The 25,623-nt window shown below is 44.5% G+C and overlaps 1 protein-coding gene and 1 long non-coding RNA gene across 3 annotated transcripts in view; both read left to right on the top strand.

The window, feature by feature from the left end:
• Positions 1–2,960: 2,960 nt before the first annotated feature.
• The window catches only part of FHL2 (four and a half LIM domains 2), a 33,306-nt gene continuing 10,643 nt past the window's right edge, over positions 2,961–25,623 (top strand). The window contains exons 1-3 of one of the 2 annotated variants that reach the window (XM_028727964.2): positions 2,961–3,118; positions 21,259–21,438; positions 25,054–25,228. In XM_028727964.2, the coding sequence (XP_028583797.2) occupies positions 21,283–21,438; positions 25,054–25,228 (331 nt within the window). In that variant the 5' untranslated portion in view covers positions 2,961–3,118; positions 21,259–21,282. Of the gene's footprint in view, positions 3,119–11,497; positions 11,646–21,258; positions 21,439–25,053; positions 25,229–25,623 lie in introns of those variants that run through there. The other variant, XM_028727965.2, reaches the window with a different exon arrangement.
• Positions 16,863–25,623, top strand: part of LOC144327542 (uncharacterized) — a 42,707-nt gene continuing 33,946 nt past the window's right edge. The window contains exon 1 of the long non-coding RNA XR_013392662.1: positions 16,863–18,439. This is a non-coding gene — a long non-coding RNA (uncharacterized LOC144327542). The remainder of the gene's footprint in view (positions 18,440–25,623) is intronic.

Below are 25,623 nucleotides of genomic sequence, written 5' to 3'. Positions count from 1 at the left end.
CAAAACTGATGGAAGGCAAAACACAGGAGAAGGAGAAGCGATGTCTCTCTCCCCCCGCCACCGCCACCCCCACTTTACATATGGATGGGGTAGATGTGCGAAAAGACAACGCATGGAAAGCATCCAGCTGCCATTGTCACGTCTAGTATGGCCCTAGATCTCATGTGTGAATTGATAACCAAGTGTACCCATATTTCACTCTGTTGGACACTGCCACCTAGTGGTAACCAGGAAGAACTGTAGTTCCTGTCTACTTCGCTTGCAGTTCCTGTTGGCCTTACCAATGCATCCTCATTACTCATCTGGACTAGATTTTGAGGGCTATTCGTGAATCTTTGGAGTGTCTTGGAAGCAAGCCCTCCAATGATTTTGCTGGGACTTTCCCTCAACAAATTATGCTTGGGGTTGCAGCTTTCAAAGTGCTTAACATTTCACCTAACTGGTTAAGGAGATCAGGGCTGTGGGCACACTTCCAGTCGGAAAGGATTGCCTTAAATGAGCCTAGCGACTCATTATCTGATGTACACCAGATATTATTAGACTCATAAGAAAGTGGACCGCCGGATATTTGCACAAATGAAAAAGCAGCCTTGGCTTATCAATATAAATGTAGAAACACATTTAGGAGAAAACAGACAGCTGAATATTTTTCCCAGGTTTAAGAGAGAATTGCTATCAGTTAATTGCACAATGCCGTTTAACACGCCAGGCCATCAATAAGAATTGTAATGAACTGTGCTGGGAATGTGGCAGGAGAAAGGTGATTCTTTTAGTTACTTGTGGTCTTGTAAGAGTACACAAAGTTTCTGGAATCAGATCCTTTCCATGATTAATAATATTTAGAAGTTCAGAAATAGATCCAGGGCAGCCACTGATGCATCACTGCCCCCCCACCTGAAATAAAGAGTAGATAATTACCTATAGAGCAGAGTTGGAGCCAATAGCTCATTCCAAAGAAGGAGCAGAGGAATGTGTCATGATAGCTCTTCAGGTAAAGGACAGTCAAACAGGACACATGGCCAGCCTGTTGAGGCCCTAATTATTTTTGTTGACCAGTTAGAAAGGATCAGTACTCACAGAGAAAGAAGGAATTTTGTTCTATCTGATTGAACCCAGTATAGCTTATCTGCGTGTCAAGATCCTGAGCCTCCCCCTTATGTTGAATAACCACGCCTGGACACAGTATTTTAGGTTAATGGGCAAATAAAGGCCACAACTTTATTGGTTACAGAATGTGAGTGGTATTGGCTTGGGCATTGGAATTGAACCGACTATACCTGACTCCTGCCCGCCATGCAGGTAGTTCAGTAAGGGTCAACCACCAACAGGGGGAGCCCTGTTGATGTACATCAACTAAGAGCTCCCCCAGGGTCCCTGATGGGGTCGTGGCATGGTCCTAGCCCCTACCCGGGCTTCAGACCAGATCCACACACCCGGATCCCATTAATGGAATACCCTTAAATTGGAGGGGCAGGTGGTTGTCAGGAGCTCGTCCTACTCTCGAGTAGGACCCTGGCAGAGACACATGCCCGACTGGGAGCTTCAAAAGCTTTCTTCTGCCCAAACATCACAGCGACTGATGCCAACAGACACCGGAACACTTAGGGATCCGCAGAGTCTGTGCAGTTCCCAAGACAGACCTCAGCAACTCAGCATTTTGGCTAATCTACTTTCTTTACTGCAACATGGCTCCCTCTCTCTCTAATATCAGACAGCAAAGAGAAAAAGAACAAAGGACAATAGTCCCACTTTACGGAACACAGTAACACAAACATCCTGTCTCCGTCACTTCCCACTCTGTGGACTCAAAACATATACTGTCATGTGATAGACAAAAATCCCATGACTGCAATCATGGAGCAGGAATTCTAACATCAATGGCCACAACCTCCCCTCCTCTGAACCAGGCTTTACCAATGCCTTACTCCCAAACCTTACAAAAGTTGTGACGATTGCTATGAGGCAGGCGAAAACCAAATGGCTGGTGCCAATTTGCCAAGTGGGAAAATTCCTACCAGGCCCCTTCAACTAGGCGACCAACCGAGGTCCATAGCATGGCCAAGATGACGAACGCTTAAAAAGAGGGCGGGAGAGCCGCGGAAGCAGGAAACAAGGAGGAAATCTTCCCGGCCGCGCAGCTGCTTAAATTCGCTAAGCCACGCCCCCCCCAGCGAACCGGATTGATTGGCGGGGGGCCGTGATGCGGCAGGAAGTCCCCCATGATGCGGGGCTTAGCCACACCACTGCTGTGTGTGGGAGACCACGTGGTCTGCCCGCAACACTGCCCCACAAGGAATGGAGCGGCCTTGGTAGAGCACAAGACTCTTCTTTGTCTTTTAATCTCATAGCAGCTACAGGGCCCCCCAATCCAAATGGGGTCCAAGGTATGGAGGAAGGTATTTTTTAACCCTTTGCCTGCTGAAAAATCCCTCCTAGAGATGCTATTTATAGCACATGGCGGCTTAGCAAGTAAACAGCAGCTTGGGAGATTTTTATTTTTATTTTGCTGGAAACAGCAGGGAGTAAGGATTAATATCTCCTCCCTTTGAACCATTGCCCTGATCTGGATCAGCTGCAGCTAGGTTTAAAAAAGAAGAAAAGAATCCCAAGTACCGGGTGCCCAGACAACCTCACATCTAGTTTGACCCTTCATAGATAAACTATACAGCACATTGCAAACTAGAGTAGACCATGCGCCTGATGAAGCAGTTCATAAAAGCTTATGAGGCAATAAATCGGACAGTCTTTAAACTGCCTCGGGACTCATTGTTTGTACAACTGTCCATATATGCAGAGATACAAGTGTGGCTGCCTCTGGCAAAGAAACTGGAGGGCTGCTCTAACTGGGACCAAGGCCATCCTTTCCGCAGCAGACCTGTGCTCCTGTTCACGGCGATTCCTTAAAAGGCAAGCCCTTCGCAGAGATGCTGTTGGCTCTTATCTCCCAGGACGGCTGCTTCTTTGGAGGTATTGTATTTATAGCTCATCTGGCAAACGAACTCTTGACAGTCTAATTGCTAAATACATAGTTTGGGTAATCCAATAAAGGAATAAGCCTCAGCACCGGCCTTTTGTCTCCTCATTCGCTGACTGGGACACGCAGGCACCGTTCGGCAAGGTAAGAGCAAAAAGAGCATGTCTACGTATCTTTTCCAGCTACCCTTCAATCTTGCTGCTACAAGGAGAATGGGGCTTAAGGGAATCTTGGTATATTTTTCTTTGGAACCCTAAGGAACACCAGCATGCACAAGATGTTTTTGTCGCTTCTCACAGACAGAAGCCAGATAGCCTGTTGGCCTGATTCCCCTCTGATGAACTTTGCTTGCTTTCGTGTTGCTGTGGGATGACAAGAGCTATCTCAGTTGCGGTTCATGCCTCATCATGTTTTTGCTGCATGTGTAAAGGAACTGACAAATTCGACTCAGTTCACATTTAAAGCCAAACCTGCCTAAATTCACATTGCATTAAACAATGTGAGAAATGAGAGTCCTTTGAAATTCACACTTACCTGATTTTTTCAGCGCGGTTCTCCAGCCATGTCATATGTCCCAAAACTGTGAATAGAAATGTGCATATTAGTAGCAACTTGTGCTAAAATGCTTGCGACTTTTCATTGTTATTCTTTTTATAGGGAAAAAATGCAGAGTGCTGCAAAAAAAGTGAAGGACTAAATTTACAATTAGCAAAATGAGAAGCAGAGTGAAACTGAAATCTACATATTCACCCATCTCTGTTGTTGTTGTTTAGTCGTTTCCGACGCTTTGTGACCCCATGGACCAGAGCACGCCAGGCACTCCTGTCTTCCACTGCCTCCCACAGTTTGGTCAAACTCATGTTTGTAGCTTCGAGAACACTATCCAACCATCTCGTCCTCTGTCGTCCCCTTCTCCTTGTGCCCTCCATCTTTCCCAACATCAGGGTCTTTTCCAGGGAGTCTTCTCTTCTCATGAGGTGGCCAAAGTATTGGAGTCTCAGCTTCAGGATCTGTCCTTCCAGTGAGCACTCAGGGCTGATTTCCTTCAGAATGGATAGGTTTGATCTTCTTGCAGTCCATGGGACTCTCAAGAGTCTCCTCCAGCACCATAATTCAAAAGCATCAATTCTTCGGCGATCAGCCTTCTTTATGGTCCAGCTCTCACTTCCATACATCCCACCTCTGTTACTTTAATTTACTTCAATGTGTTGAAAGGCATTAGCTTCATCACCAAACACAGGCTAATTTGCCTGGCAAATGGGGTTACCCAGTATAATTACATACTGTCTGGGTGGGTGTGCTCATTTGATTGTTTCCATCATTTCTATCCCGATTTTCAAAAAGTTTGTTTTTCAAAGCAGCTTACAAAAGGAAGCCAGAGTTCTGTTCCATCTTCTCTGAGCCGGGATGGGTGGTTTTCACAAAATAGAATACATCTGAAAATAAGGGATGCCTCACTTTTAGCAAACTGTATGCTTTTCTAGAACATTAGAACCCTCACGTGTACCATGTAGTATTTTCAGCTACTATTCTTTGAATACTTTTGGGGGGAGTCTATCCCCTTGAACCTATTTGGACTTTCTGCATGCTGAGTAAACTTAGAAAGAATCAAGTTCTTCCCCTGAGTGCATAGGAGACAGAATAGTATTCTAGGGGAAATGCCCTTTCATTAGTTTCAGTTTTTCCATTGCAGTGGAATGTTTAGAAATTGGAAAATGAAAAGGTAGCATACCCTTAGTATATGCATAGCCTTCTGAATTTTTTTTCTTCCTCTTGCTTCCTGATGGCTTTGGAGAAACGAGCCTGATAATATATTTAAACAGCTTTGCATTAGAGGTAATAGAAGCTGTGCTAAAGGAGACTTTTAAAAACCCCCAACTAAACTGTGTGTGACTTGTGACAGGAGAATACTTCATCATAATGATTGTGCAAAATAGCATTAACAGCTGCCGAAACATGCACTGTAAAGTGTTCATCACCCTGAATTGCTTTTAAAGTGATCTCAAGGGAGTGCTACGTTTTGTCTGCAAATGATGTTTGCATGGGGGAAGTTAGAGTGATTGTACTGGTATTTGTAGGCTGTGTAAATTAATACAGTAATTGTTTTTTGTTTGCAGTGTGCATTAGAGTTCTGGGACCAAGAACTTCTGAGTGAGGAAACCTGTGTTATCCCAGTTCTAGGCATCAAGGTTAAATCAGATCTCCCTCCCACCCACCAAAAAAATAATAATATATGTGTGCATTATAATGGATCAAAATATAACCAGCCTAATTTCTACATATAATTTCACCCGTAGTTGTTGATGCTTTATTGCTTTATTTGATTATGTTGTGTTCTGATCTACTATTGATTTTAATAAAAAGGAAAATATGCTTCCACTAAACAACATCGGCATAGCCAGGATTTATTGGGGGGCAGGCATTATGTTGGGGGGCAGAACTGAGTTATCAGCAACGCAATTGGTCAGTTAGTTAAGCATATTTATTTATTTACTTGATTTAAGGGGGGCAGCTTCCTTGCCCCTGCACCCCCCTGGTTAAGCCCATGCTAACCAATGGGAATTAACTAAATAAATAAAATACACACCTGTGAAAAATAAGACACCTGCATCTGATCCTGGCCTCATATCTAGCCCAAATTCCATTGTTGTGAATTTAGCTTGTGCATAGAAAAGTAGCTTGCCAGGCAGAATGGCTTTGCCTTAACTCTCCTCCCGAGAGTGCTTGTTTTCTATGTGCAAGGCAATTTTTATTTTATTGATTTCTTCGTAAGAATTACCTTGCTAAGCCTTACCAAAAAGTGTGTTGCCAATATAAAGAGTTGTGGCTGTGTGTGTTTTAAATAACATCCATTCATTTTTAAATAAGAGGAATGATTATTACACAGACAGTTCTGTCTGCAGACTTCCTCTAAAGCTGAGTTATCGTGCAATAAATCTAGCACCCAGTTTGACCGCATCAGTAAGCCAGGCAGTGCTGATTAGCTGAGTGAAACCTAGCTGAGAAGGTTTCATGGTTTATGGATTTTATAAATTGAGTATGAATGGAGATAGCTGCTTTTCCTCAATAATACTATGATTATAATAGTGATTTATGTACATGCTGCTTTTTCTGCTACTAAACTCCAAGTGGCCCTAGGATCAGATAGCTGCATTTCAGGAAAATCTTATGGAAGTGTCGCACGACATGTTACATTTGTTACACCAATATCACACCGGCAAATACATAACATATGAAAGTCAAATCTGCTTGCGCATGCATGCATTTGGAAAACCTGGTTTGGGAGACATGTACATAATACATAATATATTTTACATTGACATTTGCTGCAGAAAATGGTGCAGCAACCATAATTTGCAGTGTTTTCTAGAAGGCATAGACAGTGTTCATCTCCCGCGAGGTTTAAATTACTGCTTTTGCACTATTTATGTGAATGTGTGACTCTAATGGTAGGGAATAGACAGTGTATAAAGGGAATAAAGACACTTGCCATTGAATGTGCACCTTGCCTAATATAAATTCACCATAAGCCAGTGTAGTGGTTAAGAGCGGTGGACTCGTAATCTGGTGAACCGGGTTTGATTCCCTGCTCCTCCACATGCAGCTGCTGGGTAACCTTGGGCTAGTCACACTTCTCTGAAGTCTCTCAGCCTCACTCACCTCACAGAGTGTATGTTGTGGGGAAAAGGAGATTGTTAGCCGCTTTGAGACTCCTTAAGGGGGGTGAAAGGCGGGATATCAAGTCCAAACTCCTCCTCCTCCTCCTCCTCTTCATAACTGGAAAAATCCCAAACATCTGAGCCCAGCCACCCTGTGTAAAGTCTTGCATCTTGCATTTAGCCTCTCCTAAGGACGGGGCCATGGGACGCGGGTGGCGCTGTGGGTTAAACCACAGAGCCTAGGACTTGCTGATCAGAAGGTCAGCGGTTCGAATCCCTGCGATGGGGTGAGCTCCCGTTGCTTGGTCCCTGCTCCTGCCAACCTAGCAGTTTGAAAGCACGTCAAAGTGCAAGTAGATAAATAGGTACTGCTCTGGTGGGAAGGTAAACGGCATTTCCGTGCACTGCCCTGGTTCGCCAGAAGCGGCTTAGTCATGCTGGCCACATGTACTGTACGCCGGCTCCCTTGGTCAATAAAGCGAGATGAGCGCCGCAACCCCAGAGTCGGCCACGACTGGACCTAATGGTCAGGGGTCCCTTTACCTTTAAGGACAGGACCAGCGCCAACATCTGGAACCCTTGGGCAGCTGCTGGGATACCCGCAGAGAACAACACTGTCAATAACCTTGGTTTCCTTGTACCAGGCAGCTCAATCTGCAAGTAGCCTGCTGCAGATTACACCACTGCTATTGCTGCCCATCCCTCAGCAGGTAAGGCTGTCCAGGAGACCCAGAGATGTAGGAGAGAGTAAACCAAAGGACACTTTGCTGGGGAGAGTCCTCACACCCTGCCTGAGGAATTCCATGTGTCCAGGATTTCTTTATTTTTCTACTTTTTCCTTTGAACAGCGGAACTGCCCTTTCCCTGCCTACTCCTATATACCTACCTGGACCTCAAGGTCATCTTCTGTGGACCTTCTCCAGATGCCTCTGCTGGATGAGGCCCAGCAGGTGGCTATCAGAGATATTAGGTCTGGATCCAACCCATGGTGCTGCCTGCTTCATTTTGAGGTCATCATTGCTTTTTTCCAGCCTCCTGAATCAAAACATCAGAATTATTCCTCCTCTTCCTTCTTGACCCGAAATGCTCTTAAACACATGCCACAGTGGAAAAAATGCTGCACAGTTGCTATTTTTAAAGAAAGTGGAAGATTATTAGATGTTTTCCCCACACCACTCATAGTTTGATCAGTGTGGGGGTACAGCACTTATTTTCTCCGTGTTTTTTTGGTGTTTGTTTCAAGGCTAGAATAAATATTTTTCTTCTTCTTCACAGAGCCATTATCTCAGAGGAACTTTCATTTAGTTAAAATTCTGGAGACATTCGAATCAACAAGTCCCGAGCCCGAGTCCTAAAAGAATGTGTTTCTGAGTGGTTCAGTGTAGAAAGCTATCCACAAGCTGAACCTTAAGAATGGGAGTGAGAAAAGTGAACAGATGAAAAGTGTGTTCCTTCCGCAGCATTACAGAGCCGGTCCTTTAAATCTATGGTAAAAAAATGGGATGCAGGTGGCGCTGTGGTCTAAACCACAGAGCCTAGGGCTTACCAATCAGAAGGTCAGCGGTTCGAATCCCCGCGACGGGGTGAGCTCCTGTTGCTCAGTCCCAGCTCCTGCCAACCTAGCAGTTCGAAAGCAGACCAGTGCAAGTAGATAAATAGGTACCACTCCTGCGGGAAGGTAAATGGCGTTTCCGTGCGCTGCTCTGGTTTTGCCAGAAGCCGCTTAGTCATGCTGGCCACATGACCTGGAAGCTGTACGCCGGCTCCCTCGGCCAGTAAAGCGAGATGAGCGCCGCAACCCCAGAGTCATCTGCGACTAGACCTAAAGGTCAGGGGTCCCTTTACCTTTAAAAAGGACTGAGAGACCTGTGGCCCTCCTGATGCCACTGGACCCCAAACACCTAGCATCCCTGAACATTAACTGGTTGGGCCTGATGTCCACAACCTCTTGAAAGCTACAGGGTCACCAGCCCTGCCTTAAGGTGTCAAGCAATGCAAAATATGCAGCCTTTTCCCAAGATCTTTCTCTCCTACTTTCAAGTGGGAATCTGGAGATTTGCTGTTTGGGTCTGCCACAGACTGAGAAACTAGATAGATTTTCATGCTGCCCTTGCCACTGATCCAGTCTGTGTCTGCCTGCTGTGTCCTCCCAAAGCTCTGTGGATTACACTGTGATATTTAGTGATTATTTCAGACTGAAGTGAGGCCCGTGCTGTGAATTCCTAAGTTTAGAATGTATGCTTTAAATTATTTAGCTGTGTTGTGGGTACTTTTCTTTTATTATCTTTTTTTTTAAAAAAAAGAAATGAATTTCATACTTTGTAACCAATGCCATTACTAGACTCCTAACAAACAAGTTAAACAGGGGCGGATGCCTGGGCACAAAATTCTTAGGGGTGCAAAATTTCAAAAGGGAAAAAAAGGAGTAATAGTAAATTAAAAAATAGCACACCCTCTCCCTCACACAGAAAATTTTCCAATGTTTGTGTGGGCAGGCTAAGGAGCAGATTTGGGCAGCAGCTGGGTGCTAGGGCACTCTTTGTGCGGGCTTTAGAAAGATATACACTCCCAACCAATACCCCATCCTGCTCTCCACTGTGCTTGACGCTCATGGGGTACGTTGGCTGCCACTGGGGTAGGTCGCTGGGCTATTGCCCCTTCATTCCAGCCTATCAGCGGACAGTGCCATAGATACTTGCCTTGCCCCAGCTGCCGGCAACCCATGCTACACCACTATATTTGTTTGCATGGTGGCTTGGCTCTCCCGCTGATTGAGATTTCCCAAAGTACCAGTGCAGGAGACACCCAGACAAGGTAATGGAAGTGGAATGCAACCGACATTGAAACTGACCTCGCTTAGTTAATGGCATTGTAAAGTTAGCTGACTTTTTATATATCTTAAAAAAAAAAAAAAGGATTAGCGAAAGCCGTCAGTGTGACTGATCCAGCCGTGCTCCCCTAAATCTGCCTCTGGTCATGTTATGCTTGAGAACAGGGCCCCATTATGAAACAGACTTCGTCTCATTAGTTTTGCATGGCCAAAGTCAACATCCTGTATCCTCCAACTTTTCTAGCAATCACTGTCTCTTGGGGTGGGAAACATATATAAAATGTAAGGAGAAATCCCAGCAGGTTTTCTCACCTGCAGCGTGAGCCTGATTTCCTCCTGGCTTCCAATCTGTGGGGCAGCCACATAGCCTAGCAAGTCAAATAATTGATTAGCTGTCAATCTTCCCCACACACTCTATTTTAGCTGGGCTGCCTGCTTTATTTTTTTGGCACCCTGTGATGTGCATTTATACGTTTCTCTCTCTTCCTTTTTTTAAAAAAAGTGGAAACATTTTTGAACAGTTGCAAAACTTCTCGCAGGGGTCAGCAAACTTTTTCAGCAGGGGGCTGGTCCACTGTCCCTCAGACCTTGTGGGGGGCCGGACTATATTTTGAAGGGGGGGGGATGAATGAATGCCTATGCCCCACAAATAACGCAGAGATGCATTTTAAATAAAAGCACACATTCTACTCATGTAAAAACACGCTGATTCCCGGACTGTCCGTAAGCCAGATTAAGAAGGTGATTGGGCCGGATCTGGCCCCTGGGCCTTAGTTTGCCTACCGATGATTACTGGGGGGCTGTGTGCTCTTCCCTTTTTTGCAAACTTACAGAACTGTTCACACACACCCCGCCACCCTTCCACTTGGAGATTAAACAAAATTACGTATGTCTGGATGCAATATGGTTTTCTCACTCTTAGATTAGCCCCACTGCTCTACATGTGGCACTAAATTTAAACTGCAAGTAATTTTATCATGAGGATTTTCACCTTTGAGCCTCATTCCCATTATTTATGTTAATGGCTGATTCTTTTTTCCTGTGAAAGAGGAAATGAGCATGCTGGCCAAGGAAGGTTTTACATGATTACAAACTCAGCGAAGGCAATGCCTTCTGAATTCTGTAACATTCAACGCCTGACACACTCCCCATTTAGCTAGCACCACTCTCTGCCAACTCAAGGAATGGAGCACAAACAGAATTTGAACAGGACATTAATGTGCCCACACACCAGTGTTCAGGTGCGCTAACAGTGCTTCAACCCTGTGTGTTTAAAATCATTCAAAACAGTCAAGAGCTGTTTACTAATTGCCTAATGAAACCCAAGAATGTCCGTTTCTTGACGGTGCTGTAAAGTCTCTGTTGGCAATTCTCAGAACTCAGTGCCCAGAATTCGCTTGTTGCGAGACTTGGTAGTCAAATCCTCATTTGGGGATCAATGGCTAGTGTGAACTGGCCCTCAGTCCCACCAGACACATTGCTTATGACCTTTGGCCACCCTGACTCTCTTGAACAATACAGCATGGCCAATTCAAGGGGACACAAACAGGTAACATCATAACCCTGTTTAGGACATTAACCAGGCGAAGAGGCACACAAGATTAATGGGGGAAAGGTGTGCCAGGGTGCCTGCTTGTGCAAGATTCAAATGCTTATGCATTTTTCTTCGTGTGGGCGGAAATTGTTTCAGTTGGCTGGCATTGCTTAGAAGCAATGCAGAATTTAAAACAGAGGTTGTTTTTTTTTAACAAAACCTCCCAAAAAGGGGGGGACAAGTATGACAGCGGAAAACCCACTTATTTTGTTGTTTTTCATATAAAAAGAACACCTAGGGGCAGAGTCAACAAAAGAGGGTGTGGGGATTTAGGGGTGCGAAGGATCTGCTCCCTCGGATAGTGTCGAATGCCAGCTGCACTGAGCCTCAAAGAGTGAGTGTCTCTAGTGCTTTTGTCTCCTTATATGGTAAAATGATACACAGGGGTTTTTCACTAGGCTGTGAAGGCAGACGCCTGTTTCCACACAACACAGACGAAATCAGAAGAGCCGCTTGCTCAGAACTGGAGGAATCCCCGGCTAGCTGTACATCTCTCCTCTCCTCTGCCAGCAGGTCACTGTGTTGCCCATTTATTAATGGATGTGACTCCCCATCCCAACTCCAGAGGGTACCATTAACTGCCTGCCTGTAAGTAGACGTCCCTTTTTGTCCCTCCCTGCAACAGCCAACAATAAACCTTTGGAGCATCTGCTATAAATAACAAAGGGTGTGATGGGGAGAACAGGGTGTGATGTTGAGATAGAACAATGGTTTGCCCAAGATGCAGCAACAGCCCTAGCTGTCTGTGTTATATACGGTGACAGGGCTGGCCCTTTGTTTTTTAGCAAATATGGGCTGTAGAAAGAGGTCGGGTAAGAATAATGGTGTTGTCTTCAGGGGGAATGTTCGGTGTCTGAATGTGACATGTGAGCAGGGAGGGATGGCATTGTGTCAGATCCCATCGCGACAATTTTCACTCCCCAATGACATGCTGGATAAGCCCCGGGGAAGCTCATAAATGAGAGTTCAGATATTGGTTTCTTTTACACCTCTGTGAACACTTCCTGCTTCCCAAAGCAACAAAAGACCTCATTAATTCTTTCCAGTAGCAGAATCAGAGGAAACAAAGGTAGCCTTGCCTCTTTGCTGTCTCTCTCTCTCTCTCTCACGCACGAACACAAAATAACTAAAAGACAGGGAGTCCTCTAAAGTGCATTGCTATTGTTTCAAGATATTTAAATGGAAGGTACACGGTTCTTTTCTTCCTTTCATTCGGTTATTTAATCTTTAATCCCCGCCATGCTGCTTCTATGTTTGCAACTGAGAAAATGCATGTGAGCCGACAGCAGCAACTTTTGTATCTTGTCATTTTTATTCAATTATAAATATTCATGTCCCCTCTTTCTGACTTAGCAGGCTTCCAAGGTGGCTTTGTGTATATTTCTGTATTAATGGGTCGCTTCCTCCCTTCCTATTTCCCACCGTAATAACTTTACCCTTGATTCAAAACATCTTGGGTTACTGCACATGCCAGATGAAACAATTTCTGGAGGTTATTAAAACAAACTGATGATTTACTCTAGATTGAACAGTTGCCATATGAATAGTGTATTATAATTGCATGCGAGTCACGCATGAAATGCAATTTTTAAAAGATGAATTCAGGAGAACCAAGAAGAGAGAGAGAGAGAGAGTTAAAGTCCCATTTAACTCAATAAGAATAAATTGCCAAGGCATTTTAGTTCCATTGATATCAGTGATATGGACTCAAAACTAACTGGCTTTGTTGTTGTTGGCATCTGTCAGTCTCAAGAGACAATGACTCCATGGATCAAGTCAAACCGCTGTGTTAGCAGTACCAAAGTGACCTCCATGGGGTGCAAGCCTGGGCAGTGTGTATAGAGATTCAGGGCTGCCCAGTCAACACGACTTGCCTCTCGGCCTCACTGATGTGGTTCAAAGAAAAGCAGAGCAATGCGTTTGGAACCAGCTTGGCTGCAGGAGTTGCCAGAAGGTGGCGTACAAGGCGCCATCCCACAATATTAGGGACACCACTCTGGATTTACGCCAGTGTGGTGTAGTGGTTAAGAGCGGTGGACTTGTAATCTGGTGAACCGGGTTCGATTCCCCGCTCCTCCACATGCAGCTGCTGGGTGACCTTGGGCTAGTCACACTTCTCTGAAGTCTCTCAGCCCCACTCACCTCACAGAGTGTTTGTTGTGGGGGAGGAAGGGAAAAGGAGATTGTTAGCTGCTTTGAGACTTCGTCTTCTTCTTTACTCCTTAGCCTTTTCTTCTCCTGAAGATATCCCACAAGGCAACAGAGGTTTAGGATCAGCTTTCCTTCTCCTAGATGGGCTACCTTCTCAGGTTAATGAGCCCCATCTGCCCCTCACTTCCCTCTACAATATGTGCAGAAACCGCCTTCTTAACTGCTGGACCCACCATCGGTTCCATCCATTCAATTTGCCAGAGCCTGTTTTTGCATGCAGAGGTATTCCCTAAGAAACTGAGGGTTTAAGACCCATCGACTACCCTCACCTGGTTTAGCCGGTCATAGCCGTTCCCAGGTTGTGACCGCTGTCACATGCTGACAGCTTCTAGGAGCTACAGGTAATTGCAGGGTAGAGACCAAAGGTGAACCACCCTTTCCTTAACACCCCATACACTCTGGAACAAACGACATAGGATGATTTCTCCCACATTATTTGTTTATATCTCCTGCCAATTACCCGCTACTTACTACATTAAAAAGGAGGTTTCCCCTTAAGCAAAATGTAATGTACTATAATAAATGAACAGAGGGTATACTTTCAAAAATGGTGTGTACAGAGTGTCTGTTTTGTTGTTTAGGGTGTCTTACTTCAAGACTGGGAAGGTTAGAATCTATACATACTAATAAGGATTTCAAGTCCCTATGCGGAACCAATCCAATGGTGTATTCAGCCGTGGGACTTTTGGTTCACCTGCACTTTTAAGCCACCTATTGTAGAACCCAGGAAAAAGAAAAGTTAGGGCAAAATGGACAACCGCAGCCTTGAAAAAGCACATAAACTCTGCAAGCGCTTCATTCATCTGATCAAAGCTGGGGTTCAGGAGTCACTATTGAAAAGGCTGGAGTATACGCACATTCTGAACATGGCCGTGATGAAATGGCCCAATGTGGTCTGGCACATACTCAAGGCTAAACAAACTATGGTTGACTTACAGAACCACCCACGTGTCTCAAAAGTTCTTGGAGACAGCAGAATAGGGTGTAGCAATTTTCAAAATGGGCTGCCTGTGTGTTCCTGCCATGCATAGCTGACAGGTCCTTTCCTCCTGAAAGTGTGTGGATAGGCATTTCTCAAATGCCTCTCTAAACAGCTATGGCAGTGATGGGGAACCTGAGGCTATTTTGGGGCTACTGCTCTCATCAGCTGCAGTCTGCAAAAATCAATGGTCAAGGATTTATGGGAGCTAGAATCCCACATCCGGAGGGCATAGGTTCCCACAGCATTTTCTGCCTGGTCCTTCTCCCCTTTGCATAACACAATTCCCTTTTTCTCCATCTGGGTTTTTCTCTTTAAGCCTCACCTGAATGAGATTCCCTCCCACCTTTTTAAAGACTTGTATTCCTTTCATCCATCCTTAGATTCTCAGTCCTGTCTCACTCCTGGCCAACAGTCATATCTGTTCCTCCCAATGACTGCCTTTTGTGACTCCACAGTACATGCTAGAACATCTCCTTTGACTCACCTTCCCACTGACGTTCCTTTTCTGACCCACCAATTTTTTTACAATCAGGTCAACTGCAAGGGGGAACGCCAAAGCAAGCATGAGCAATTGGCCTTGCTTGTCCTTCTCCCTCACACAAGGTTACCTCAAGGAATACCCGCACCTGAATCAACCTCTCTGTGTCTTAAGATCCACTTCAGAGGCCCTGTTTAAGTGCCTAGGCAACTACGATGACAGGTAAATGAAATAGGGCCTTCTTGGTGTCTCCACAGTTATTGAACTCTATTCCACTTGAACTTAGGCAGGCATCATTCCTTGATTCCTTCAAAGGGGCATTAAAGACCCATGAATCTACTTCTGCTTGTAGTGCCTAGCCTGTGGCTGTGCCTTAGTTTTTTGCATGGCTTCGCTGGTTCGTGCTGGTTTCAGCAGTATTTCATACTGCTGAGCATGCTGTGAAATGTATGCTTGCATCTGTTTTTAAAACTGTATTATGGTTTGCTTGCGTGCATTTTCAGTGAACTGGTTTGGGAAGAATTTTCTTTGAAGAGCAGCCTGTATCTTTTGTGTGTGTAAGTAAACAGAACCACACTGTTTTCTTGATGCACTCTAGATCAGCAAGAAGAACCATTAAGTTGGAGAGGGAAGATACCGTATTTTTCCATGTATAAGACAATGCTTTTTGCTAAAAAAAAAAAATAGGCAAAAATTGGGTGTCGTCTTATACACGGATAGTGAATGCAGAAGGGGGACGTGCGGTTAATGGCAGCAGCGAGCAGGAGATTGGCAGCAGCAATTGGGCAGGTGATTGGTGGCTGTGGCAAGGCCTGCTGGCGATTGGCTGTGGCTGCAGCAATTGGGCAGGTGACTGGCGGCTGTGGCGAGGCGGGCAGGCAATTGGCGGCTGCGGCAAGGTGTGTGATCGGCAGTGGCTGCGGCAAGCGATCAGCAGTGGCGGGCAGGCGGGTGAGCGATTGGCGGAAGTGACCTGCCCCCCCCCAATTAAATAACTTAATTTCTTAATTTGGGGTTTAAAAAAATAGGGGCCGTCTTATACATGGGGGCGTCTTATACACGGAAAAATATGGCACATGTTTTAAGACAGGGATGTGGAACCTCAGGCCTGGGTACCAAATGAGACCTTCTTGCTTTCCCCAGTCAGCCTTCAGGATTCTCCCAGGCCCAAATCTCAGCCCAGGTTGCAATCTTCACCGGAACAGCTCTGTACCTTCCTCCAGAGCTTTTGCATCCTTGATAAGACCTCTTGCTTGCCTGGGTATAGGATGAAGGTACATGCAGATACCTCTGACTTTTGCATGTTTGGCACATAGCTCACAATGCAAAGGAAACAGCCACATCCATTGCTTTGTCCACCTTTTACCTCTGGTGCCACCCATTTTTGACCTCTCGTCCTACACAACCTTGGTGTGTGGCCCCCGCATGGTTGCACCCAAGAAAATGTGGCCCTTGAGCTGAAAAGGGTTTCCTATCACTGGTTTAATACAAGCAGCTGTTTCCAGGCCCAGTTCTAAATTCTTTTAATATCCCTGGATGCTTTGGAACCAGGTGTAAAGTTTCCCCTTATAATGAGAACCACCTGAGCCCCAAAGCACCCTCTAACCTCCCAGGGTCCGTCTTGCGAGAGGGGGGAAGGCAATTCCTTGCATGCAGAAAATTCCAGGTTCAATCCTCAACATCTCTAGTCAAAAGGACGAAAGAGCAAGTGAAAGGCCTCTCTTGAACCCAGGACCTTTGAGAGTCACAGCTAGCCGGAAATGACACTGTGCGGCAAGATAGGCAAACCACCTGAACTTTGGCTGAAGCAGCTTAGTTTCATTGCTCCTAATTAGAGATGGAAATATGATGGATTATGTAGGGTTGGAAGTGCTGGGATACTGGCTGTTCTGAGGAGTGAAGAGATATCAAAAGTCTATACTTCCCCCTTGCTACAAAAGTGTGACATGGAAAATTGTGAATAACATTTGCATGTTTGCATCTGCACCCTGCTAACTACTCTACAGATAGACGGATCGATATCTATATCTATCTATCTATCTATCATCTATCTATCTATCTATCATCTATCTATCTATCTATCTATCTATCTATCTATCTATCTATCTATCTATCATCTATCTATCTATATCTATCTATCATCTATCTATCATCTATCATCTATCTATCTATATTTATCATCTATCATCTATCCTCACACATACAATCTTTTCTTATTTTCCACTCTCTTCATTCCATTCTTGTTTGCAGGGATTTGTAGCTTTGATCGGAAAATGGATTAGCGTTCTTGGAAGGAGGACATAAAGTTCTCGCGAAGCGATGAGAGGCAATGTTTGTGCCAACAAACTGGTAGGGGACTGAAAAATGAGCTACTCCCGGTAGTTCGGTTTTGCTAGGCTGTAACAAAAAGAGGACCTTGTAAATCTTTACAGCTTTTGAAACAATAACAAAAATCCTTTCCAAACACCTCTTCCTGCGTGGATTTATGTCTGCAAAATGTTCCAGATACAAATCTTCCTTTCTTTCAAGAAGGAAAACAAAGAGGAGTGCCGGGGTGGGGTGGGGTGGGGGTTGTACATTGGGCACAAATCATGAATGTCTTACAATAGGCTCACACCAGTAAAACAAAACAAAACCCCAAAATAACTGTGAAGAAAAACTACATTCCTGCATAGAATTGTATACTAGCCTGTCAGTCTCATGAACTATGAGGCCACAACTGCAACATATCTTATCTTTTTTAAAAAACAAACAAAAACAAAACACCAAATCCTAAATAGAGGGACCTGGGAGATCATTACTGGGACTGTAGTTTAGCTCCTAGGACTAATGGCAACCTGGGGAAAATTTTCCTCAGCAATGCAGTGTCGGTAGTATGAGTTAAGCCCCCTCCCCATTTTCCAATTCTAATCCTGATTTCTATTTTAGTTAAAAACACACTGATACAGTGGTACCTCTGGTTACAGACGCTTCAGGTTACAGACTCTGCTAACCCAGAAATAGTAAGAACTTTGCTTCAGGATGAGAACAGAAATTGTGTGGTGGCGGTGCGGCAGCAGCGGGAGGCCCCATTAGCTAAAGTGGTACCTCAGGTTAAGAACTGTTTTAGGTTAAGAACGGACTTCCAGAACGAATTAAGTTCTTAAACAGAGGTACCACTGTACGTCTGAAATTCACACATCTCCCTTTCTGGCCTGATACTTCCCTGAGAGTATCGCAACAAGAAAGGTGTTTGGACAATGTCTGGCACCAGTGCTATTTTACTAGAAAAAGAGGTGCCGGAACTCACCATGAACACCTCCCTTCTTCTCTTAGAATGGCAATGGCGCCCACCTGAGAGGTGCCAGAACTGAGTTGTGGTGAGTTCTGACTGGAAAAAAGCCCTGTCTAGCACTGAGGTCCAAAGGCAGGCAAATGCTTAGAGAAGGCAGGTGCAGGCAGAGATGACAAACGTAATGAAGAGCAAACCTGACCAAATTCAGGGAATGCCGCAGGGCTGGGAGCTTTCTGGTGGTTTGGTGGGGCAAGAGTCCATCCCATACTGGGAAATTTGAGGGTTTTCCCCTCAAAAATTTCCCCTTAGAATTGGACTTCTTGCGATAAGGGAAGCAGTGAGACGATGCGCTGGAAACTGGGATATAACGCTTGCATGATGCAATGTCATCAATCAAGCGGTATATACAGTGGTACCTCGGGTTACAGACGCTTCAGGTTACAGATGCTTCAGGTTACAGGCTCAGCTAACCCAGAAATAGTACCTCGGGTTAAGAACTTTGCTTCAGGATGAGAACGGAAATTGTGTGGTGGCGGTGCGGCAGCAGCGGGAAGCCCCATTAGCTAAAGTGGTACCTCAGGTTAAGAACAGTTTCAGGTTAAGAACGGATCTCCAGAACAAATTAAGTTCTTAACCTGAGGTACCTCTGTAAATTGTATGAATATTTTTTTTATTAAAAAATAGCTCCCCACAAGCAGATCAGTATGAATGCTACATAAATAACCAACACCATCTAACCTCCCTGCAAGCTTTGTGCAAACAAATCACGGTGAATGAGCATCTGGAAATTACCTGACATTACCTGATTCCTTGACTCAAATTACATGCAGCAAGTTGCCTTTTCAAATCAATGCCCCGGCAAGGAGGAGGGAACTGGTGATTGACCTCCATAGCTCCTGTCCTGCTTCAAGTTCTGTGGTCGCCTATTGTCGGCATCTAAACTCCATGTCATCATTTTTACTGAAGCTTTTTGCCTCTGGTTTCAACAGCTTTTTCTTTTATTAAATCTGCTTTTCGGTGCAGAAGTTCGCATAAGTGTACCATACTTGCCTCAGGGGAATTATGAAGGGTCAAACTCAAGAGTGCCCTGTTATTACAGTGTAATCATACACATGTTTACTTGGAGGTAAGTCTAATTATGTTCAGTGGGGGTACTCTTCAGCAAATGTGCTTGGTTAGGACCCAGCCTTCTTCCCTGGGGACTGTAAAAAATATCTTTCTTATTTACTTGATACAGCAGAAAACAGAGAAAATTGTGTGTGTGTCTTTGTGTGTGGTGTGCTTAAGATCTGCTTTTTCTCCAAGGCAAATTAAAAGAGTACGGCTGCCATGGAATTTCTATATTTCCCTTGTGTGTTATAATGTTTCTGGGATTGTTATAGGAATACAGAGAGGGCATATTTTCATATTTTACTATAATGCTAATGAGAGCATGATATATGTTTTCGAAAAAATTTCCCACACAATAGTTAAAATAGTTGGGGTTTAGTTAGGAAACCTATCCAACCCTGCAGAAATTATAGTACAGACCTTCCTGTACTGGCGTCTACTACAGCCTGCAGGTGGGAGGGAAGAGTTATATATTTCAATTTTTTTCCATGTGACAAAACCTCCCTGTGTATATAGAGCAAGCATAGGTTTAGCCTAGCCGCCTCCCTTTGCTCTTTGAGTGCAAGGATTTTCTCCAGCACTCCCTCATATGATCTGCAATTGGTGACACTGTCCAAGGAATGCTATGTGTTATATTTGCATGCAGGAATAAGTCTTCTTGAACACACTTGAAATGTGTGGGCTGCTACTATCAGAGAGACAGACAGACAGACAGACAGAGAGAGACCTCACCTGCATTTCCTGTTGCACATATAAAAACCAGTTCTCTTGACCATTCAGCACTGCAAGGAACCTCTCAAAACCAACCACATGGAGGCAGCTCCACTGACATAACGCCTCCATCAACCAAACCCCATCAATTTTAACAACATCAGCAATGCAAATACAAACCACAAACGCATACAACTCCTAGGGGCTGAGGTCCTTTCGGCACTCCCCATAAAGTTGATGGGCATTGTCATTCAAATACTGTGTGTGCAGTATGTCATGTGATCACTTGTGCAGGGTGGGGCTTACCTGGGATCCCCCAGTATTTTATTCAAGTTGGCACCCCTGCATGGCGGCATGGAAACAGTGGCGTAGCGTGGGTTGTCAGCACCCGGGGCAAGGCAAGTAATTTGCGCCCCCTAACCCGTGGATTTGCGCCCCTAACCCTTGGATTTGCGCCCCCTAACCCTTGGATTTGCGCCCCCTAACCCTAACCCCCAGATGTTGCGCCCGGTGCGGCCGGCCCCCCCCCCCCCGCTCCCCACGCTACGCTACTGCATGGAAATAACTTCTTGTCACATCCACACTATTCATTTGAAGCTCATTTGAAGCATGTGATTCCCCCCAAAGAATCCTGGGAACTGTAGTTTGTTTCGGTTTCTGGGACTTGTAGCTCTGTGAGGGTTATACTGAGAGGTTCCCTGGGAAGAGGAATTGGCTGTTAAACCACACTGAGAATTGTAGCTCTGTGAGGGGAATAGGGGGGTCTCCTAACAACTGTCAACACCCTGGGGTCTCCTAACAACTCTTAGCACCTCTCAATGCCTCTGACACTTCACAGCATCATGCTTTGAAGCCATGGAGCAGATAGGGCCTATGTCTGCCTGCATGATAAATAGTATGAGGGAGACCAAGTTCTGGGAAGAAGATGCATCAGGCATTTTCTTATTTGTTTATGCACCACTACAGTGGATTCAGCAGCTTGCCTAAAATAAAGGAAACTAACAATTTGATGTGAAAGACCAAACGGAGGGCTAGGGTAGGGGTACATACAATGTGATCGGTTTGAACAAGAGAGTTTATACCTGCTTAGCTCATGGCATGGCTTTGGGTGATCTGTCCCTCTAATATACCTCTTTTAGGTGGAATAACCACATTTTGCCAACCCCATAACTCCTGGGCAGGTTGGTGGGATACAAATATGATAAGCAAATGACACCTCACAACAAAACAGACCTTTCTCTCTCTGACATTCAAGGAGACACCATGTTTATCAGTGCTATTTTTCTAGAAAAAGAGGTGCCGGAACTCACCAAGAACACCTCCCTCATTCTCTTAGGGTGGCAATGGCACCCACCTGAGAGGTGCCGGGACTGAGTTCCTGCTGGAGAAAAAGCCCTGGTTTTGAATCCAAAGCTGCTTGTTTTCTTGTTGACAGGCAGGCAGAATCCTAGATGTCAAAATGACAGAGCGCTTTGACTGCCACTATTGCAAGGAGACACTGTTTGGCAAGAAGTACATTTTGAGGGAGGACAGCCCCTACTGCATCAAGTGCTACGACAGCCTGTACTCCAACACATGCGAGGAATGCAAAAAGCCGATTGGCTGCGACTGCAAGGTACTTTGGATACACATTTCAACCGGCCTCGTTCTTGGATCACAATTAATTGCATTACTGTGTGCATTTTATTTCTTTGTGTTTTATGCAGCGCTTCCTATTTCAGCGGTTTGCAGATCCCAGCAAAAAGGAATGTACAAATAGAAGATAAAGTCCACATTCAAAATCAAACAATACTACTGCTACCACCACAATCACAACTACTGCTGCTAATGCTGCTGCTACTACTACTAATGCCACATTTTAAATAGAAATTTATTTGTGGCAGCTGGTCTTCACATCTCTCCTACTCTAAGGATGCTTTTAGATGGGTTTGTTTATTGTGGGATTTCTGTTGCTCATGTACACAAACTTTTCATAGCATCCCTACGACGCCTTTGGCATCACAACACCAACCCATGTTTCTTTCCAGTCCAATCTACATATGGATTAGGGAAATCTGATAATTTAAAAATAGCAGTTGCCAGTGACCCATTCACAATATTAAGTCTATGTCTGGAAGCACCTTAAGATAATATTTTTGGGGAAAGTCGGTCTTTCCTTCATCAAGCATTGGGCTCCGGTAGTGCTGAGTTTTAGAATTTTTCCTCTTGTGCCACTGTCTGTGTTCAAAATCATCCTTAACGCTACTAGCCTTAGGTGCTGGGGGAGTACAGACACTCTGTTTGTTCCTTACTGCACTTCTAAGAGCAGCTTTGGAGTGATGATATAGATCAGGAAAACAGTTTTTTGGGGGGAATTGAAACCCTCCCTCTTCCAGCCACTTACTGAGCCAATCAAAATTGGTACTCCCCTTGAGTGCTTTAAGGTAAACATGAACATATCAGATAATCTAATCACAGATTTCCCACATCTCCTTTGGTTGGCCTCAAGTCTTCTTTTTTCAATAACACAGTTTTGGTTTCTCTCAATTTTTCATTTTTCCAGGTTTAAATTCAGTTATCTGTAGCAATAAATGATTAATCATCATCATCATCAGCAGCAGCAGCACTTTATTGTGAATTTATCGTAATACACACATTTTTATGCAGCTTTGGCTAATATGCACAATTTTGCAAACAAATTTCCAAAATCCTATGCATTTTTAATGCATTTTTGCACACATTTTCTCGTTGGAGAATTTGCACTTCAAAATTCAAAGAAGTGCGAATTTTGGAGGATAGTTGTGTTTTGATTTGTGTATTGGTTTAAAAATGTGTGAGTTAGGCAGTTTCTCATGGAAATGCCAGCCTAGTCTAATTTCTTCCCATCCCTACTAAACACACATGTGCAAAGATTCTCTGAGTTGCCAAGCAGAAAGAAGGTAGCAGTTTCTTTGGTGAGTATACTTCCAAGATCTTTTCCATCCCTTGGGGACTTTGAATGTATTGACATTCAAGAATCCCTAAACTTGACTAAGCTCCAACAAATTTCAGAGCATGGAATTAATCAGCTGAACTTTTCAACCCAGACTGATGGATTTGGGGGGTGTAGGTGTTATCAGATCTCTATGGTGTTTTTTTTAACAAAACGAAAAACAAGACTTTCTGCAAGGACAGATAAAGTACTTGATAGCCAGAAGATTGGTGGTGGTTGTTTTTCCCCCGGTGAAGGATTAGGAATATATTGCTATAGATAAGAAAAAATATGCACACACATATTCCCACTTGAACACTCACATGCACACACAGAAGCTGACAAGAGTGATTTAACAGGAGAGAATAAAAAATATGTGTTTGTGATTAATATCTCTTTCTGCCAATTAAACTTCCGTGATCCTCACTTAGCAACTGCCACAATAAACTTTGCCCATCATGTGGCAACAACATTCCATATCAACTATGGATCAGTTTTTATGTGTATACTCTTCATGGAATAAGGTGCTGTGGGTTAAACCACAGAGCCTAGGACTTGCCGATCAGCAGTTCAAATCCCCGCGACGGGGTGAGCTCCCATTGCTCGGTCCCAGCTCTTGCCAACCTAGCAGTTCGAAAGCACATCAGAAGTGCAAGTAGATAAATAGGTACCGCTCCGGCGGGAAGGTAAACGGTGTTTCCATGCGCTGCTCTGGTTCGCCAGAAGCGGCTTAGTCATGCTGGCCACATGACCCGGAAGCTGTATGCCGGCTCCCTGGGCCAATAAAGCGAGATGAGCGCTGCAACCCCAGAGTCGGCCACAACTGGACCTAATGGTCAGGGGTCCCTTTACCTTTACCTTTACACACCACAAACTCTTCTGCAGGACACAAAACTTGCTTTATAAGTGTCTTCATCAGCAGACCCTCCTGCAAACTGTATTTTGAAATCCCTTGAAAGTTCATAGTCCGTTATACAGTTATGCATACCTAAGTCCCAAGGAAGTCTATGCCAGCCCTACCATTAGGCAAAGTGAGGCAACCGCCTCAGGCAGCAGAAGCTGAGAGGCAGTAGCCATAGCCCTCCTGTCTGTCCTTCCTAAGCTGCTCTGCCATTCTCCTCCATCAGAGGACATGCCTGTGTGTGCTATGTGCAACATGTCTTGCCCCCCTTCCAACTAGCCTGCTGCCTCGGGTTCAAAGGAGGACATTATCCCATCACCGTTGCTGAAGTAAGATTCAAGGACCAGTTCAGCCGGCTTCTGCACGTGGAAGTATGGTTTTATTTGCCCACACAGCTCAGCAGGAAATTAGAAGGCTAAATCCCTAAAAGATTCCTATCAAGGGAACAGTAATCAGATGGGGCTTTCTTTTCTTGAATTTTGTATTTTAAAAAAAGATGCTACTACTTTGGTAGACAAACAGAGGGAGGCAAAAAGAAAATGAGAAGGAAGAAAAATGCAGAAGACAGCAAATGCAAAGAAAGGAACTTGATCGTTTTTATACACCTAAGTTTTCACAAACTGCCATTGTTTCATAGCAGGAGATTATATATATATATATAATGTCCAGTAGCACCTTAGAGACCAACTAAGTTTGTTCTTGGTATGAGCTTTCGTGTGCATGCACACTTCTTCAGATAACTGGGACATTGCACAATGCACATATTCCATTTGGCTCCAAGTTGTTGTTTTCCATAAAAATTCATTTCCAGAGATACTATCAGGATTATGTGAGGTAATTTCCTGCAAAGGAAAGTTGTTGAATTTTCAGTGCTAAACAAAGAATTGATATTACTCTTTTGCTCGAGAGTCACTGGGCAGTTCTGATAGCGACATATTCTGTGTTTCAGGGCTTGCATTTGGTTTATTTGAGGGGGGGAGTGTGCCATTAAATACTCTTTAATGAATATCCCCTTTGGTGGGTTGGTTGGTTTGTTATAATAAGGAATAATAAACGAACTTTTCTTAAAAACTGGGGGGGCAGATCATTAACGGTATGCAAGTATGTGTGCTGGGAGCAGTATACAAAATCCTGCAACTAGCTGAACTTAACTGCAATTGTTTTAAGTTGTTTGGAATTGAAGTTCTGTAAGTGAAGCTTTTGAACCCTATATTTGGACTGGATAATATTTATTTCAAAGAAGACTCCGTTTCTATTCACCCAACTGCAATATTAATAACCTCAGTAGCCCTGACCTAGTCATAGTCTGAGTAAATTCTCCTCCATTTCTCTTAGTAAGCTCTTTACTAAGCCTCCTTTGTGCTTTGGGATTTCTACAGGATCTGTCCTACAAGGACCGGCACTGGCACGAAACTTGCTTCCACTGCTTCCAGTGCAAGAACTCGCTGGTGGACAAACCTTTCGCAGCAAAAGAAGAACATCTTCTCTGCACGGAATGCTACTCCAATGAATACTCCTCCAAGTGTAGTGAGTGCAAGAAGACCATCATGCCAGGTTAGGACTTGGTCCGCTTTCAGGACGGGGATGGGAGTGTCTTTTGGGGACCGAATTCAAGACCAATGGGAGGCTCTTCCACAATCTCATTTCTGTAAGCCAGGGTGATGGGGCAGGAGGAGATGCTCAAGCGCTCGTGCTTCTAACATTTTAAAAATGCAGGAGATAGATCCTGATAATGAAATCCCTGAATCTTGGCTGGTTGTGCTTCATTATACAGTGGTGCCTCGCAAGACGAAATTAATCCGTTCCGCGAGTCTCTTCGTCTTGCGGTTTTTTCGTCTTGCGAAGCACGGCTATTAGCGGCTTAGCGGCTATTAACGGCTTAGCGGCTATTAACGGCTGAGCGGCTTTAAGAAAAAGGAAACAAACTCGCAAGAACTCGCAAGATGTTT

Source organism: Podarcis muralis, chromosome 4 (assembly GCF_964188315.1).
Source record: "Podarcis muralis chromosome 4, rPodMur119.hap1.1, whole genome shotgun sequence".
NCBI lineage: Eukaryota > Metazoa > Chordata > Lepidosauria > Squamata > Lacertidae > Podarcis > Podarcis muralis.
This window is presented reverse-complemented; position numbering and strand designations above follow the sequence as displayed.